Raw genomic sequence first — 19,553 nt, 5'->3', positions numbered from 1 at the left:
GAGCTTTGTCTGATCCAGGCAAGCTGCTTCTGTTTGCAATGTGAAGTTCTGCTCTACCTTGGTAGTACTCTTTCTGGCTGTTTTATAAGCCTCCAATATTGCTGATGGAATTGGTTCAGCCTAACACCTTCTCTGAGTCTAACCTTGTATAGGAAACCTGTGCTTGTCCTCCTTCCTGCTGATCAGCCATGTGACTTTGAAATAATAGGCCTGACTCTGGTCTTACCTCTCATCTTCTGCCGTTGTCTTCCTGTCCTTCTACAATCTTTACCTTTCAGTAAGCCTTCACAGAGGTCTTCTGTCTTCAGCTGCAAATCCCAAAGAGCATGCTGCAGTTTGTTACAGGCTTCCAGGGGGATTCTGGGACTTAGTCTCTTAAATGTTAAATAGCGTGTAATGTGATGTCTAAGTTATGCTTTTAGTAGTAGTTCTAAACAGGCTTAACCTTGCTCAGGCAACAGTGTATGTACACTGGATCATTTTTCTGGTCCTTTTTAAAGTGCAGATTTCCATGGCATTACACACTGAAGGGAAACCTGCAATGAAACACGTTGTACAAAGGCAGAGAAGCTCTATTTTGTACTTTGCAATAAGGTCATGGAGATCAAAGTGGATGTACAGATGTTATTTGTACATTTGTAATTCATGAACCTGGTTATGTGAATAAGTCATGTTATTGTTTAAATGCCTGTATGTGACGTGACTTTAGATTAAAACTTATTTTTTATCTTCCTTGGAATCCTAACAGTTACTGCTGCGGAGTGTTGGAGAATTTTTAGAAGTGCAGTAAAACATATACACAATTGGTGCATTAGCCCTAAATTGGCAAAACACCACTGAGGATAGATCCCTGGTAAAAATCCATGGAATAGCTGGTGTTAAAAATTGCCTGTATACCAGAGACCACAAGTGTGTTTTAGAAGACACAAGAAAGCCTTTCTGTGATGCTGACTGTTACTGGAGGGGTTAAAAATGCAGAGCATTTTTTGAACCTGCTGTCAACACTACCTAGAAGCAATACTACAGCTGCTTTAGAACTGGACTCAACCCTTACTTGAAAAATGTTCCATGACACCTTTATTCCCTACAAATAACGAAAATCTCTCTGACATCTAATTTGCAAGGTGTTATCCCTTTTGATAGCTCTTCTGCTGAACCGGTGGGCAATTACTGACTCATCCATGACTAAATTACTACTCTTCTCTCTTTAGAATTTGGGCATTACCTGATGCTCTCCCATGCAAGAACTGTGTAAATCAACCCTTGCTAAACACTGGGACTTGACAGGAGCAAACTGCAAAGCAAGATAGCTGCAGGCTCTTTCTTTCTGTGTTTCGGTGGAAACAAAATGATTCTGGCTGTCAGACATTGCACAAGGAGTATGCAGAAGCACATCTGCATATCTAATGGTTTGATTCTTTAATGCACAGATTTTAAGAGATGCTTTTGTTAACTGGATGAGACATACTTAGCTGCACCACACAGTTTTTCATACAGTTGTAGGAGAAACGTTTTCATAATGTTTTGTAGGAGAAAGAAAAAGGCTCAGGCAGAAGGCTGGGATGGGAGATCACATGCCTGATGTATGATGTATTTTTTCACTATTGCTACACATAGAACTGTACATGTTCACAGGGAACCCTGTAGAAAACAAGCTTTTCTCAGTTATGTCCTCAGGCTTGGGGCTGTCCTGGGCAGAGCTGGGAGCTGGACTTTTGTGGATCTCTTCCAAGTCAGGATATTCTATGATTCTGTGGCATCAGCCAGGATTTTTGAGAGTGGGAGTGTGAACTCTAAACCTGTGTTGCTCTATGACCAACCTCAGGGCTTCAAATCCCACCTCATTTGCTGAAAGGGCTAAAGCATTCCATGCCTTGTGCCTTTATTCCCTTTTCCAGCATATGCTGTAAGTCCTGCAGGCAGGATAGCATGTGCCCTCAGGTGACCTCGGTGGGGTGAGTGACCCACCCACCCCTTCTGAGCACCAGTGCTGCACCCAGGAGCATTGTCACCCAGGAGGTGATGTGGCTGTGAGCTGTGTGCTTTCCCCTGGCTTAACTCCTGGTCTGCAGCTACTTCTAAATGCTTCACTAGTGAGAGAAAATGTTATGTTTTAAAACCAAACAGTCTTTCACTAAATTAAATTGAAGTGAAATCAATACACATCTGAAATGTTAGAATGAGATCTTTTGGTACTGTATATAAAAATTTATTAGGAAACTATAAAGCTGGGTTATTCACCCTGCTATTAAAAAGCCTAACTTGATGAAGCATTCCAGTGCACACAGGCTTTGGGTTACATGTTTCTGCATTTAAATACAACAGAACCTATGGGGGGGCATTTTGTGTTGCTTGCAAACAAGGTGCAAATTTTACTAAATAACAGTTCCTACTGGTGAGTTCTTTTTCATTTTGAAAAAATCTGAAGAAAAAACCCTGAGGTTTTCCTTAATTAACATAGGTGATTCTGATAGCTTTTGTTAACTGGTTGTATTAACTATGGAGTGAGTTTGAAATACTAAAAATTGTATTCCCAATAGCAACGTAGGAAAGACTTGCAGATTGGTTCAGTTGCTGGCAGCCTTTATACCTTGCTTGTTTTAAAAAAAAACAAACAAACAAAGAAAAATCTACTCGTGTAAGGAGTTGTTCTGGTCTTGTTGGATTTGGTCTTATTTGGCTTAGTTTTGCTGATACTCTTTTGTTTATGTTTGCAAAAAGTTACCTTGGAGGATATTTGAAGATTCATCTCTATAAGGAACAAAACAAACTGTCCTTCACTTCAGTGTGACTTATTAGATGGAATCTGTAATATAAGGTTTCTGTAAGTCATCTGAAATGTGAGACAAGGAAAAAAACTTATCATGTGTGAATTGTGTCCTTTTATTTTTTTTTAATTTATAAAAAGGACACTATCTTTAAAAATGGATAGGCTACCTCCAAATTGTCTTTCCATGCAGTCCTGCAGAGACACACTTAGGTGACCTAGATGCTTTCTGCAGAAGCAAGGGGAGAATGATTTTATTTTCAACAAAGCTTAACTAGGCGTAAATAAAACTGGCAGGTTAGTACAGATACCTGGATATTTCATGATTCTTTGTTCTTCTTTAATTGTGTTGTTCATAATTAGAAGAATTTTGGTTTTGAAAACCTCAATGAGTTTCAATATTTTAGGTGTTGAATAATTCATGCTAAACGTTGTTTACACACTGTTTATGGCCCCAAAGAGCCTCAAGCAATTTCTTAGAAAAAGACTTTACCACATTCCTTTATTTGAATTATTCTCTGGTTAATAACAACATTTAGACACAATGATCTTGGCAAAATCTGAGCAGTGCTTATGCAAAGACTGGTACTCTGCTGAGCTCAGTGTTGTGTTGTTAGGGCTGCCCAAGTCTAAGTCAGGACTGGGAGCTGCCTCTTCTGAGCCATTCTCGAGGACCCCTGAGCTCTGGTTTACTCACTGCTTAGGAAACCAAAGGTCAGCTGAGGAGGGATGACTATTGCTCACAGTTAAAAGGGACAAAACCAGGCAGCTGTGGAGTAGGAGAACAAGCAGTTATCTTGGACAACTTGAAAAAGGAATAAAGCTCTTTGGCCATCCCAGCAACTACAGTGAAAGCCCTGAAAATGTACCTGTAGGTTTAGGATTACCCAGATGCTGATACAGCATGTTGAGCCCTTAGCCCTGGGGAAGCCTGTGGAAAGTGTCAATGTTTCTTAAGCAGTTGGTTTTTGGTATCACCCCTGGAATGCTCCCAGCACTTCTGTTTTCCTTCTGGCTCTTACTTTAACTTGTGGGTCCCTCAGTGTTTCTAGGTCAGGTGTGAGGAAGGCAAAGGAACTAGCATGGAAGGAAACTATATTGGAAGGATTTGTCAAAGTTCATGACAATCCTGTGCAGAGGAATAGGAACTGAGGTGAAGTTGGGCTCCCGTGGGTACCTGTTCAGGGAATATCTGCCCATCTGCATGCCTCACCCACGCTGGTGGAGCACGGCTGAGGGCAACGCTCCTCCTGACACCCTGGTATGGCCTAAAGTACAGCTGGTACAGCTACAGGCATTGCCTTTGGGTCACATTTTTAGCACACTACTTCAAATTGTATTTCTTTTCATCAAGATGGAGTCAAAGGCAGCATTTATGGCACAGCTGAAAGACTTTGAGCTGCTCCTGTGGTCCTGACGGGGTCATAAGGAGTGTGTTGTTTAGCAAGCTGACACATAAGCTTAGAAGAAACATACTTGAGTGCAAGTTGGTTTTTGAGCCAGAATTTTATTTTTAAAGAAACACAAGTCTTGTCTGTAATATGGAGTGTAAAAAAAGGTAAAGCTTGCCTCTACGAACTTTAGTGTAATGAATTGCAGCAGCCACAAGTGAAAGGATTTTGATAATCTGAGCATCTGGTCGTGTCCAGGTTTTTCTGGGGTAGAAGGAACAAAACAGTATTCACTGAACAGCTGTCTTGTCTGAATCAGATGAAAAGTAACTCAGCTGATTTTAGTTTATACTTTATTGTTTTTTTCAGTTTATGTGGGTTTGACTCAGAGGTCAGAATTCAAATGAGCCCAGAAGTTGAAAGCATCACGAGCATTTAAGTTTAATGTGTGTTCATGTCAAAGCCCTGCAAACCAAAGTCTTCAGCCACAGTTCAGTATCTAAGACTTAAGTTGTTTTTCTCAATTCCCCTAATTTCGAAACCTTGTGATTCAGCCTGAATTTCAACTGTTCTAGATTTTCGTTATGAAGGTTAGGATTTTACTTAAGATATAGAAATGGAAAATTAGAGGGGAAAGAAAATGCAGCATCACACTGCACCACTACAGAGATTCTTTCAAATAAAATTAGGGCATTTATCTGCAGTTGTCTGCAGCAGTTTTTCCTGAAAACCAACACTTATCTTTTCACAGAAATAGTTTGAAACCTATGTATATTTATGATGCTGATGCTGAATTACAAAGTCTAACAGGCATTGCAGAATTATGCAAAAGACCAGATTTCCAAGTCGGTGGTAAAGTTGCAGGTTTTGTGAAACAGCTTCTTTGGCATCTCTGCTCAAAGCATGATTATGCCAATGCAAGATCTGTGAGACTGAATCTAATACATGTCCTGATAGTATCAGCTTCTCTCAGCAAATGTGTGAAGAATGGTAGTTTGCAAATAGTGTGCTTGTTCACACATCTGGTAAAACCTATAGCTATGGAGATAACTAATTTGGACATCCAGCTTTCATTTACCTTTCTTTCTTCAGTAATAATTTGAATGCTAGATAGTAACATTAAACAGTCCAACATACTAAAAAAAATTTGAGGGGAAAGAGCTGCTTCTGTGCTAAAATCTGTATTTCGTAGACTAATAGGAGCTATCACTTTGCCTATTAAGTGAATTTCTGCCCATAATAAAATAAAGGTGCTGGAGGTGTGGGGATCATATACCTGCACTGGTACAGCCCAGATAATACCCATGGAGGCTCAGTCTGATGGCTGTTGATGGTTACATTAAAAATCTTGGGCCAGACACTTTTCTTACATATTTCAGTTAATAACCATGGTGTTTCACTAGAGTGGAATGAAGTCTTCGTATTTCCAGTGCATTTCTATGTTTCCATCTTTTTGGAATTTCAGCTGCATTGGCAGAATGCAGTGAACTAGTTAGGTGAGAACATGTATATTAATTCATAGTGTTATTTTGCTGGGTGACTTATGAATTATTATTAAAATAAGTTTACAGAGCCAGGATAAAAGCTTAATACAAATTAGAATAAATAATTTGAAGAATGGGATCTGACAGGAAGAAGATATGACAACTGTATGAAATCTTAAGAAGGCTGGGTTATTCAGAAATATGTTCAAAGACTAGCATTCTTCTCCTATTGACTTGCAAGATATTGTAATAAAAGTGAGTGAAGTAAAACTGGCATATTCATTGAATGGCAATAACCTAGTTATTCTATACAACCAAAGTGTGGCATGCTGGTTTTTAACATAGTTTCTTCTCAAAGCTGCCCTGGACTGGATAATCAAAGCTGCTTTAAAAAAGTAATGAAATGGCAAATATTAACTTTATGAATAATGTGCATGTGGAAGATAATCTGGTTATGGGACTATATCTCTTATGGACAGTCAATGGGACCTGCTTGCCCTGGTGTAGTGTAATTGTTGGTTGAAATACAAATAAAGCCTTGACAAAGAATGAAGCTGTGAATGAAGTTGTCTCCTGGCAGAGATGAATGTTCAGCTGAGAAACTGGGTTAGTATCTGCTTGAGTCTTCTGCCCAGAGTGTGAGATTTGTTGGGCCTGATGCTTCTCCCAAGGTTTTGCTTCCTGTCGTTTTTTGATTAACAGCAGCTTTTTGGGAGTTGATGTGAACTTGCATATTTGGTCCATTGCAAAGATGTGTAACTAATTCCTGAGGTGGAATGCTCAAGGAAATTGTCATTTGTGTTTATGTAATAATTAATCAAGGAAATGTTTATATCTTCATATGCTGAAATAATATTAAGGTTGGATTCTTTAAAAGAGTTAAATTAAAGGTTTAATCAGCATATCAATTACCCTGTCTCCCACAGTGTTTGAATTAAAATCTGATTTTTGCAGGAATATCAAAACATGAAAGCTAATAAAAAGGACTGGGGTTGAGCCACCCTCCTGTTACCACCCAGGTGCCGGCTCTGCTGTAGGTGAGTGAGCACCACTCCCTGAGCCTTTCCCTGCTGCTCTGAGTCAGTGCTACTGCAGTAAACAGGAGTCCTCCTGGAGGCCTGGAGCTGTTGCTCTTTACTCAGCACTCTGTGAAATTAAAATAAACATAGAAAGCAATTTTTACATCAGAATCTCCCCCACTGTGGAGTTCCTCCTGCCACCCCAAACAAACTTCTCCTGCCACTGTCCCCAGTGAGAGGAGTTGGCAGCTCACGTGTGCCATGGGGATATTGGTGTGTAGGGAGCACTCCTGAGTGAGCAATAAAAGCCCTTCCCTGCACATCCCACATCCCAGTGCCACAGCTGTCCAGTGCCACGGGACTGGGGACCTGGAGCTCTCCTTGTTCAGGTGTTCCCCCCTGAGTACAGTGACCTATAGTCTCCAGAGCTCTATATCTGATCACAGACCAACAAGACTATGCAGCTCTTTAATCCAACGTGAAAGTAGATATTCTTGAAGCCATCTGATTGGGAAAATCCTATGTAAACCTAACAGTGTATCTTGGAATTCTGCAGGCAGGTCTTTGGCAAATAAGCTGTTTATCACAGACACCACCCTGTACACAGAGCAGTGATTGTCTTGTATTGATTGCCCCACTTCTCCCAGTTGAAACTATGCATACAGGAGGGCAGGACCCAGTTGGGAAGATCAAAGCAAATATCTCAAAAATTGGTGAAGTTTAAACCGGTGACCACTCTGGTGCCTGGGCTAGGAAATGAGCAGTTGACTGCATGTCTTACTTTTGGTATCAGAACAGTTAAATGTTATAACTCTGAGCAGTTCATGGCACTAATAAAGTTTTGTGGTGTCAGCACAAAGGTGCTTTTTGGTACATGCTGTTGAAAACTCAGTCTTGGCCACAGTTATCTGCTGTGTTGCAGCTTTTGCAGTTTCATCATGCCTGTTGCAATAAAGAGTGTTTTTCTCTAGCCTGAACTGCCACAGGCATGTGACGACATGACACTCTCCACTTAAAAAACCTGAGATTTATAGTCCCTCTGGTTTGTAAATAAGTTCAGAAAATGGCTGTCTTTATACCTAAAAGGAAAAAAATAAAAAACAAACCAAGCAGTCACTCAGCTGTAGTTTTTCCAAAATATTTTAAATTTCTGTGTAATTCAGGAGGATGTGCTTATTTTAGAAATCAGTCTTTCAATTTTTGCGGAGTTGCTACGTACTTTTACTCAGCTAGATGAAGCTGTTAGCATAAAAACATCTTGTTTGATATTCCTGATTAAAAACAGTATTAAAACAAGGTCTGTAATCTGCCCAGCCTGTTGTATTCTTACAGTCCATTAGCAATTGCTGAGGGCAAACAAAATCACCAAAGTGCAGTTGTTCAGTGATTTATTGAGAAGTGTAACTAAAAATACCAGCTCTAAGTATTTTTTTTAGAGTATAGTATCTTGCCACTTATAATTAAACATCGAATTGATTATATAAACATTTGTTGTTGGGAATGAGATCTTTTCAGTCATTGGAAAGTGCTGGTGACATTAGAGATTGATTTAGATGCAGACACAGTGTATTTGCTGTAGCTGGTACTCTTCTGCTACAATGGAGTACTCCCTAAATGGTGTTTTAACAGGAGCTGTTTTAATCCCTGGAAATTCTACAAATTCTGTAATGATTTCCACACCTTTTAATACTTGCAAAAATGTGTTGATTTATCCTTTCATCCTTCAGCCCTTACCAATTTAAATACTAAGTAATTCAGAAATACTGCCATGCTCTTAATTTTGCATCCTGCATAGATAAAAAGAAGCAAAATCTGCAGCTAAGGATAGGGCTAAAATAATTGTTTTTCTGCTCTATTTTTTGGAAATGAGTGGTGTGATGCAGGGAGGCACACATGGAGAGCCTGGGCTAACCAGCCATTAAGCTGTGTTTGCCAGCTAACTTGAGCTACCTTTAGTCTGCTGATGGGAACAACCATCCCTGAATTGTCCTTGGAGGCTCCAGGAGTCTCAGGTGGCACAGAAAAGGCGTTTTCCAATACAACTCTGTCACAGAGTTGTCAGCCAGGTGTCCTGCTGGGGACAGACTTTGGCCTTCAGCTCTCAGTTTCATGTCTCGGGAATATCAGTGATCAGGAAACAAATATCTGCGTTTTACCAGGAAACAAAAGGGTCAGTAGAAGGGGGGAAAGGAACAGCTGCAGCCTTACAAAGAGGGCAGTGACTGAGCAGAAAGGAATTCACTGGGGTGATTGTGGCCTGTGAACATGGTTTGGTGCTAAAGCCCAAGGTTTCAAGAGCGGGGAGATGGGGCAGGGAAGTGAGTACTGCCATCAGCTGGAACGGGACACGGCTGGGATGGCATTTTTGTGATATGCCATTGGTTTTACTGCCTCCCAAAATTTCCGCTGGCACCGGTGTGAGCACATACCACAGCACCAAAACACTGCCAGTGTGCCAGAGCCTGGTCCAGGCACAGAGCTTCTGAGTCACACTGCTCTCAGATTCTTCCCTCTGGAAAGCAGATGGCCAGCTCCCAGTTGACTTCAGTTTCTTATTTAGTTTCAGGATGATCAAAGAAAATTATTTCCAGTCCGATGCTGTAGGAGAGGCAGTGGCATTTTGTCTGAACTTACCAAATGAGTTTTCAAACTACATTTTTAAAGACCATAACACTGCTACATGTATGATTGCTTACACCCCTCTGAAACCTGTTTTTAATGGAGAAGAGTGACAGATACAAAATCTTTATTACACATTAAGGACTGCTACAGCCAAGGTGAAATTGTTTGTTGTAGTTTTTCTCTTGCATTTCCTTAAATTGCATGGTAAGTATGTACACGTACAAACTGCCTATAGAATTTACAGATCAGGAGTTGGTGTGCATAATCCATAATCCACCAGTCACAGGAAATCTTGCTGCTCATGGCACAAGGAGCAAGTCAAACTTAGAACAGCTCAGTAATTCAAGTAAGACAGTTAACGTCTAAGAGCAAATCAACCATATTAAGGAGTTAACAGTACTGCATTTCCTTAGGAAAATTATTTCTTGGAACATCAGGAGACAGTCACCCAAAAAGCTGTGGGGTAAGCAGATCTGAATTTACAGTTCATTAACTACTTCCTGCTGTCTGCCCACGGGCTCTGTAAGTTGTGTCAGAATCTTAGACACGTTACCGTGATCTGCTCTTGAGCTCATTCCTGGCCTTATTTCAGTCTCTCAAGTAGCGATGTTTTTTTAAGAAGAATCATTCAAAACTTTGAGGGAAGGTTAATACTGATGCACTACATGAGCCTCACAGTCAAACACTGCAGTAACTCTTATTTTGGTAAAGTTCTGGTATTTATCTTCCAAGAATGCCAATGTCATTTCTGACTCCTGAGAGTGTCCACACCCTGCACATCTCTCCCTTTCCCATAACTTGTGTTGTGTTATGAGCCTGCATTTGCTGTTCAGGTGAGCAGGCTCTGGTTTCTGTCTCATCTCCTCATCCCTGCCCTGGCTGTGCTGGTGCAGGAGGTGATGGTGAGGAGCTGCCCTGGGGCTGGGCCCTGCTGGAGCAGGAGCACCTGCACAGGAGCACCTGCAGGGGAGCTGGGCAGAGCGGGAGAGCTGGGATCTCCCACAGCCTGTGACCAGCTCTGGAGTCAGTTCTTCGAGTTAGATGGGCTGAATCCACCCCTGTATGAGAGCAAAAAGTGAGAACTGATGGCCTTTCCCTCCAGAAATCTTTTTCTCAGTATTTTATTTCCCTAGCTGTGTTTTTTGGGATGTTAACCTTCTAGTAGTTTCCATTCCTTAATGCAGTTTTGGTATTTTTAGTTCTGTGTATAAGATGTCTATCCTGCTACTAGGTGCTCAGTATTTTTGCTTTGCTGTTCCCTCAGGTCTTCAAGTACTGATTTTTGCCTCCCTTAATGTTTCCCTCATGTTAAATTTAAATATATGGCCTTTTATCTTTGTCCATCTTGCTGCTTCTGCTGTCTTCCTTTAATTTCCTTTCTGAAATATGGTCACATCATTGCAGCCAATATCTCTATTTTTTCCAACATAAGATATACAAGAGCTATTTCAGAGCATTTTTGTCCACTGTGGCTCCTCTGTTTTGATTAACCCACTCGAGGACCAAAATAAGTATTTTTGCTATAGTCTCTACTGAGAACAGCAGACCCTTTCACTTTATAGAAACATGTGAAAGATTCCTCTAAGTGGATTATAAAAGTTTGCTAATTTTGATGGATGATATCACTGCAAAAAGTTGTGGGTTTGTTTTCTTGTCATCTGGAAAAACTGATACAAATTATATATGTGTGGCACTGGTGATGGGCCTCAGTTGGTAGAAGCATTGATGTCAGAAGTAAATGGTGTGCAGTATTCCAGTTTGTGACATCTTTAGTTAAGATAACATGTGTGTCTCATTTAGTATTGTATTCATACCACTGATGTGAGTAGATAGATTTTGTGCAATAGTACTGCCTTTGCTAAAAAGGGAAAGAAAGGGTCTTGCTTGTGATCATTTGACACTCTTACTCCCCCGTGGAGGCTGAGAATCCTTTCTGCACTGTGATGGGAGATTGATGTTTGCTACTGAAAAAAGCCTGTCAGAGGTTCAGAGTGGCAGTTCTTCCCTTCGTGGAAATGGAGAGTGGTTATTGATGGTGTGTAGGTTGTAGCCAGAGTTCTGATGGAGAAAGAACCTTTCTCAGGGGCAGAATATACAGTCTCTTCCGATCCCTTGTTTTTAGTGCTTTATTTTTAGACGTACTATTTTTAAACAGCTTGAAATACAAAAATATTTGCTTTTTTTTCCAGTTAAAAGAAAACCCCGTTGTGACACAGCATGACTCAATCTTTTTATAGCCACATCAAATACGTGTTGCTTAGGATAATGTAAAAATATAAAAACAATAATAAAGGCAAAAATGAGAAACCAGCAATTGCTACGGTAACACAAGGTAGAGGACAGCAAAAAGAAATTCTGTAAATAAATGTCTTATTAATATTTATTATTCCAAACAAAACAATTATATGCTTTAACCATATTATACTGCCAGTACCAAAAGTAGTACAGAAAGTATAGACAGTATTTAGTACATAGAATTTATTTTGCATTCCCCCTCTCGGTGTTAATGTAGCAATTGTCTTAATCTCTTAACAAGTGTGTGTTAAGGGAGATGTATGAAGTGAGAGTAGAGTCATTTTTTTGGGTTCCTTAGAGCCTTGTTTTGATGCTGAAGATACTGGGGATTGTTTGGATGCTGAGGTGTTGAGGGCAGTGCTGCCTGATCTGCAGCCAGGTGGGAATGGTGTCTGTGCTCCTGGAGCACAAGGCTCTGGAACAGTAGGCTCCCGGCTCACAGGGTCGTCTTGTGACTCATAAATATTATTCTTGTCAGTGCAAAGCAGATCTGATTTTGAGCCTAAAACAGCAACCAGATGAATAACAACAGCTGACAGCAATGTGGTACACGCCTTTAATTCCAGCTTTGCCAGTCCAGCCTCCACTCCCTGGGCAACATCAGGCGCTGGGCTGGAAGCTCAGGAAGAGCCTGAGGGAGGCCTGGCAGCCAGGTTGTTCAGCACTCGTGTTTCCACTTCTGTGGCTTTTAGCAGCCTGTTGAGATGTGTTTTTGTTTTGGGGTTGGGTTTTTTTGTGTGTGTGTGTTTTTCCTAATCTGCCAAGCTCATCTTTTTCCAGCTGCTTAGGCATTGTGTTAGTGCTGACACAAAGACTTTTATTTGCTTATTTATTGTACAGTGAGATCACATCTTTCACTGAGAAAACCTGAGGGGAAGCCAAGTTGGTGTTTGCTGACATCTGACCTGCACAGCTTGGCCAGGGCTGGACCCTGAGGTCTGTTTGCCCAGGTCTGACCAAGCCCCAGGGGAGCTCTGTTTGAGTCACAAGGTCCTCTCTGGGGACTTTGGCTGTGGGACATCCCTGCCAACCCTTGATCTGCTGGCTCTGAATTGCCTGCTGAGAACTGGGATTTTGTTAGGAAGGACCTGAGGAGTCCAGGAGACCTGGCCTGTCTCTGGAGGATACCTCTGAGGAGGAGTGGAGGGAAGAGTGTGTTGTGTGATGGGCAGCAGGGGGCAATTAGCTGAGTGAATTAGTGTGAGTGCTCCCTGCAAAGCAGGTTCATGTTAAGGTGGACACCGGCTAATTGGCTTAGGTGTAAATTGTCTCCAGATTAGAGTACTGCATTTTTATTTGGATGGTAGAAAGCTCCTTTTAAAATAAAACTAAAATTCTCAAGAAATACACAATAAAAGCAAATAATTAGTGTTTGCAATGTGGACAGTTGAAAAACATGGTAATTTTTAAGTATATATATTCTTGACCTTCAGCAGATATGCAACCTGGAGAAAGATGAAGAGTTGCTTTTACAACTGCTACAATGTGGAGTTTTTTCAGATGATTGGTGTCAGGAAGATATTATTTTTATTCCCAAACTATATAAAAAACAGTTAGTTGTTAGCTGGACATGGTTATAGTTCCAGTTGGAAGTGACTGAAGTTGATAAATTCAGGTTAGGTTCTATAGTCATTGCTCATGCTTGGAAGGGCAAGAACTTGCTAGTGGGTGGTGTCCTGTAGAAAGAGCTCTCCCTGTTTGGTTGCCCAGACCAAGGAGGTGATGGTGGTCATTGCAGCTGCCCATCCTGCTGGGGTTGGCTTCCTGGAGGAGGGAGGGTGAGAGCAAAACCTAACCATGGCTGGTTAGGCACTACTAAAGCTTGAGCTAATTTCTAGATCCTAGAGAGGTCTGACAATAATCTGGTGATGATTTGCTGATTCTCTGCATGTTAGGCCATGTTTTGAGAGTAAAAGGGTAATTCCAAACTACTGATAGAAGCTGCCATTTAGATTGTGTTACGGTATTAATGTGAACTACTTGGTGCCACCACTTTCAGCTGTCTTCCCTGCTGTTGCTTTCTTGGATATTTAGGCTACTGCCTCTTTATCAAATCTGTCTGCACTGTGTGCCATGGGCCTGTGATCCTGTAGCACTCACATTTGATCGCTGCTGCCCATCAGAGCAGGGCAGAGCTGCTGTCAGGGGAGCTGGGCTGCCCTGGCACTGCCCCTCCTGCTTCTGTGCTGACTCACAGTGCTTTTGGGAAAGAGCCCTTTGGCCTGGTCGTGTGTGTGGATTAATCACAACAGTCTCTGACTTGTATAAAGCTCCTGTTCTGCAGACAGTGTGCACATTTTCCATATATCCCATGGCTTTGCAACCTTTGTCCTCTCCTCATTGAGCTCGCTGGGTCTGATGCCACAGCTTCCAGTGGGAACCTTGATTGTTTTTCTAGTCTCATTTCTTACACATTTTCTGTAGCTTACTCTATTATCTGGTACTAAACCACATTCTGTATAGGTTTGTGAGCTATGTAATTATCCATATTAATTTTGATACTGGACCTTTTTGTCCCTCCTGCCAGTTCCTTTTTCCAAGGGCAGTATCACAAGTAGCTGATGAGTGCACTGAAGGAAATTATGCTTCTCTGTTGGACTTCTGTTTTCACCAATAGCCAGACCTTCAACTAATATTTTCAATCACATGTTTTATAACAACTTCCAAAAAACTAATTGACCTCCTTCATTTTCTCAGTGCTTCCAGATCACTGCTTCCGTTGTACAGGTATAAAGTTGACAAAGTTTACACAAACTAAGCTAGTTTAAGATTATTATTTTATTGAAGCTCATGTAAGGTTGTGGATGTTCAAGAAAATTGCTGAGATTGTGTGTTTTCAGACATGCTTACTTTCCTTACAAACTATATATGAAAGCATTCTTTTGTTTCAAGTTTGAAACTGTTCTTCATTGGTGTGAGCAGTGATAGAGCTGCAGCTGGAAACTTAATAGAAAACACACATAAAGCTTACAGGTTCTGTGCTATCTGCAGTATTAGAATGGGCATGGATTTAGTGCAAGTTAATTTAACTTGAGATAAAAATCTAGTTGGTCCTTGTTTTTTATGTCCTTGTTTTTCATCTCAGGTTGAGATGAAACCAGTCTGTAGGCCTGACTTATTTAATCTGTAAAATTATGCATTCTTTTATTCTGCAAAATGCATTATAATAATTAATTGCTTGTGTTCTGGTGAATATGACTTGATCCCATATAATGTACACCAGAGCAGTGTAGCTAAATCACAGTGTTAGAAATTGTGGTATTTAAGAATGAGGGGAGTTCATGGAATTGGCATTTTGTTGGGCACATCTTCCTTGACAACACACTCGATAGCTTCTCAATGTGCTAATTCCAACATCACTAATTTCAGTATTGTGTAAACAAAAATTGAAGTAGAAAAAAGGGAAGAGATCAGAACTCCATTAGCATTGTCTGCCAGGCTCCAGAAAGCAGGTTTGGGTTTGGAGAGTAGATTTACAGCTGAATTAACAACCTTCATGTCGACTGGAGTTAAATTTGTTAGTGGGTGTATCCATAGAACCAAACTACTGTTCAAATCAGCTGGAAAAAAACAGATTTTCATTTCAAGTGGTACAGCAAGAAATGTCACAAGTTTTCAGCAGCCTCCTGAAATAGTAGTCCCTGTGAGTGGGGAGAGAATATCTATTTAGATGTCAGTTAAGCCTGGTGACTAACAGATCAAAAGGGGCTGGTAAGACACGCAGCCGACAGGCTGTGGTACATAATTTGCAGAACATCCCTGAACACTTAGTGCAGCAGGCTCCCAAATTCCATCTGAGTAACAGCATGTGTGCAGGTTTGACTTAAAAGACTGTAAAGGGAGAAGAATTCACTGTGCTGGTGGTGGTAATTATCCTCACTGCTAATAGTTGCACTGTAGGAGTGTAATTTTTTGCATCCTTAGCTTCAAATAACTGCATCTCAGTTGGAATAATTGGGGTTTTTTTTCCACTGGATTTAAAAAAAAGTCTACCATCTGAAATCCATTCTGTGTGCAGACAGTCACAAAACCCCATGGAATTACTTTCTAGTTTTGGAGGGCACTGCAGTTCTTTAACAGTTCAGTTGACATAATTTGTGTATGCTTTTATGGATTGCCTGGATCAAGGGATAGGATTCAATGAAAGAAAAATATTTGGGACTTTAGAATTTGAATAATTTTTTTTTCAGTTACCGAATGCTGATGAGAAATGTAGTAACCTTTGTGATGCTTGTTGTGCTTCCCTGCAGGGCAGCAAAGGACACTACAGGTACCACTGGCAGAGCCACAATGTCAAGCAGAGTGGAGTGGATGATATGGTCCTGCTTTCCAAAATCACGGAGGATTCCATAGTGGAGAACCTAAAGAAACGCTACATGGATGATTACATTTTTGTATCCTTTGTTGGTTTTGGTGGGGCCTCCTGGACTTGCTGAGCCAATGTGACACTATGATGTGTATGTATTCTGCTTAAGCAGATTACTCAAAGATGCTGAACATTTTATGTGACAGTTCACCTGAGATAACACAAAATGTTTTGTGAACTAAGCTAATTCTGACGGTTGAAAATAAGATCACAGAAGTTATTTTAGGGTATTCTTTTTGATATTTGAATTTTGTTCTCGTCAACGTTGAAGATAGGCCTGTACCTTCATATATTTTTTATAAATATATATAAAATATATATTTATATATGCACATGACCCCTGAAACCTACTCTACTTCTCTTACTACTTCTCTTGCTATTTCTTAGAGCAAGAATTAATAGGTTTAAGGTGTATATTCATTTCTTGATATCATGTTATCTTCTATAGCTCCAAAATTCTAATGCTTTCAAAATAGCATTTCTTCTATGACATAACTGCATTTACAGCTTAATCTGGAATTGTTAATACTGTGAATGTGTGAATACTGTTAATATTGCTGATGGAAACAGGTGAACATGTCAATATCTGTAAATCTTCAGTGTTCTCACCTAATTTTTTTTTCAGTGATTAAGAAAAATGTGAAAAATTTACATACCTGACCATATAACTTAACAAGGAAAACAGACTTCAGCACCCAAGGTTTGCCTTTTAAAAAAAAAATTCATATGAAACCAATTCCTTGAGATAAGAATAGTCACTGTTTCCTTTTCAGCTTTCACAGTGTAACATGAGCTGCAGTGATGAATTTGGTAAACACTAGTCAATGATTATAGACTAGAAAGTTATACTGTTACTTATCTTGCTGTAATCAGGTTTTCATACTTACTAGTTGTATCTGGGGAATAGTTTCCTTGATGAGTTTAACATTTTTTAGCAGAAAGGGAAGGAAATGTAGCATCTTAGCATCTCCTGGCTTCTTTCATATGTTCAGATGGTCAGGAGCTACCTAGCAGCACAATTTAGCAAGCACTGATAAAGGAAAATTTATGTTGCAGTTGTGTTGCCATTTCCATCCCAAACTGCAGAGGTTTCTAAAATGTGTGTGGACATGGGTTTGGGTCCTCTGGTCAATGAAGTACCACACTATTATTAAATTTCCCTTATAGAAAGATGATGAGGTTGCACAGTGTTTGCCAAACTGTAGTACTGGGACAAGCTATAGAATTCTTCCTATTAGCAACACGGGTGCTTTTGTCCTCATGGAATGCTGCATCTTCCATGCAGTGCATTCACAAAGGCTTCCATTCTCTGCTGAAGAAATGGGTTTGTGCTTCTTTCTTATGAAAATAGATTGACACGAAGGTGATCTTTCACCGAAGCAGGAATAAGTATGTTTTCCAAGGGGCCTTGTGGTCACACAGAGGGATCAGAGTTGTCCCTGGTGTAGGGAGAAAGACTCCTTTTGCAGTTCTGCGAAGGCTTTTCATTCTAAAATGCAGATCATCTCTTGAATATTTCAGTTGTTTGTGTGTCCACCATGAATGAACATTTCTCAGTGCTACATTGCACAGAGATGACCGAATCACCCCAGAAAATGCTGGCATTGTTTACCAACAGAAAACTGTCACTTTGGGTGTTTATACTGACACAATGAGGGATTGATTTGTTATATTCGAGGCCCAGATGTTGTCACTCCTTTTGAATGTAGGAAGAAAGCATTTCAATTTAGTATTACAGAAATGATGTTCATTGAGTTATGCTTCTTCTCTAGCACATCACCTGGTGCTGTGACACCACGATAATAGATTCTTAGACAGGACAATTCAGCAGGATAAATGTGTTAATTTTCTTACTTTTGTAAAGCTTAGATAGCAAGTTTGCCTATGAGCAATTCCAGATTGTTAAATGAAACCTGCACCTACAACATTTTGGGCTCACTGGTGTGGGTACACTGCTAACTCCCAACTCAGTGAAAATGATCCTGACACTGCTTTATGTGCCTGGGAAGTACCATCAGTTGCTTCCTATGTGTGCACTACAACTCCAGAGGTTGCAGAGGTTTCTAAAGTATCTAAAGTTTCTAAAGTTCCAGAGGTTTCTAAAGCATTTTGTAAATGTGGAGACCTGTAACTGAATGCAGAATAGTGAAATACTATATTGAAAATGTTGCCAAAAGGCTAATAATGGTTTGAAACTTAAGTGTCTGTGAATGGGGCAGCCTGCAGGAGAGAACTGCTGAGGACTTGTCATAGTTACCCTCATAAAATAACACCACACACTGAATTACCTCATTCCCTGAGCTCCCCCACAGCACAGGCAGCTGAGTAATTGTCTGATTTAGCTCAGCAGTGGCCCTTTCCCCCCGACTGTGCTTGCTCAGCACTGTGTCTGTGAGATCACACTGTGTCACTGCACTAAATTCTGCAAAGGTCAAACTAATATTTTCTACTACTTACAATGCAACCTTCTCAGTTACAAAGTTTTAGTTATTCAGTTTAAATATGCCATTTCCTTTCTGTATTTTTATTCAAGTCCTGTTTGGGTCTTCAATACATGTTTCTGTGCTTAGCTTGTCCTAAAATAAATATTTTGATGATATAAAAATATGCCATTGAATTATATGTTTTTGTTCTTGTAAGCCTACTAATTTGGTTTTTATTAACAATTGTTGTAAGCTGTGGAGTTTTTTACTATTATTTGAAGCTGTGCTGTATTATTTAAGAGGTGGTAAAGTTATTTTGTCACTACTAGTAAGATAATACTTTATGAAACCAGTTAACCTTAACTTCTTCTGAATGCAGACATATATTGGCTCTGTTTTAATCTCCGTGAATCCTTTCAAGCAAATGCCATACTTTGGGGAAAAGGAAATTGAAATGTACCAAGGAGCAGTAAGTAAAGCAGTATAAAATGTAGTGCAGTATTCAGGGGCTTGGAAAGGCTATTCTACACAGTTTAACACTTGGAAGCATTTGTTTCTGGGGTTTGGTAGCATTGTACTGTCCTGGGAGAACTTGGCAGATATCCATTACCATATCCTGAGTCTTCAAAGTGAACTCCCTGGCACATAAGATTAGTATTTCAAGAAAATCCTTGTATTGATCAGCTCTAATCCATATCAGGTATCTCTCCTTGACATGTCCCTGCTCTTGGAAAGGCAGTTTTTAAGCCCCCATAAGCCTAAAGTGTGGTGCAGGATGCAAAAGGGCCATTAGTGGATTTGGAGACCATGGCTTGACAACTCTCAGGAACAATAAAAAGCTTGAGATGCTAAAATTAGATGCCACTTTTGAAAATACAGTTTGAAGAGCGAGTCAGCACAAGAACATCAGGGAACTTAAAATTGAGTTGCCTGCCCTGCTAGAGTTGGGCATGTCCATAGATGGGGGAAACTGGTTTGAATGGGCTGAAAATGGGACACCCAGCACCAGGCTCTGGGTTCTGGTCTAGGCAGAATATTGTCAGCACGTGACCACTGGTGGAATAGGCTTAAATTATGGGAGTTTCTCTTGGACAAGTAATATATTTCCAGCACAGGCCATTTTTAGGACAGGATGTTTACAATAGTTTAGGAGAAAATTATGGATGAGAGAAAGATCACTAACAAA

General features: G+C 40.3%; 1 protein-coding gene across 3 annotated transcripts in view; it reads left to right on the top strand.

Moving 5' to 3' along the window:
* MYO1E (myosin IE) overlaps positions 1-19,553 on the top strand; it is a 110,916-nt gene that overhangs the window by 45,777 nt on the left and 45,586 nt on the right. For all 3 annotated transcript variants that reach the window (XR_001920282.2, XM_018069830.2, XM_018069831.2), the window contains exons 2-3: positions 15,829-15,972; positions 18,747-18,836. Coding sequence is in view for 2 of the 3 variants with exons in the window: in XM_018069830.2 (XP_017925319.2) it covers positions 15,895-15,972; positions 18,747-18,836 (168 nt within the window). In the remaining variant the exon portion in view is untranslated. The remainder of the gene's footprint in view (positions 1-15,828; positions 15,973-18,746; positions 18,837-19,553) is intronic.

Source organism: Manacus vitellinus, unplaced genomic scaffold (assembly GCF_001715985.3).
Source record: "Manacus vitellinus isolate BGI_N305 unplaced genomic scaffold, ASM171598v3 scaffold_16_pilon, whole genome shotgun sequence".
Taxonomy (NCBI): domain Eukaryota; kingdom Metazoa; phylum Chordata; class Aves; order Passeriformes; family Pipridae; genus Manacus; species Manacus vitellinus.
This window is presented reverse-complemented; position numbering and strand designations above follow the sequence as displayed.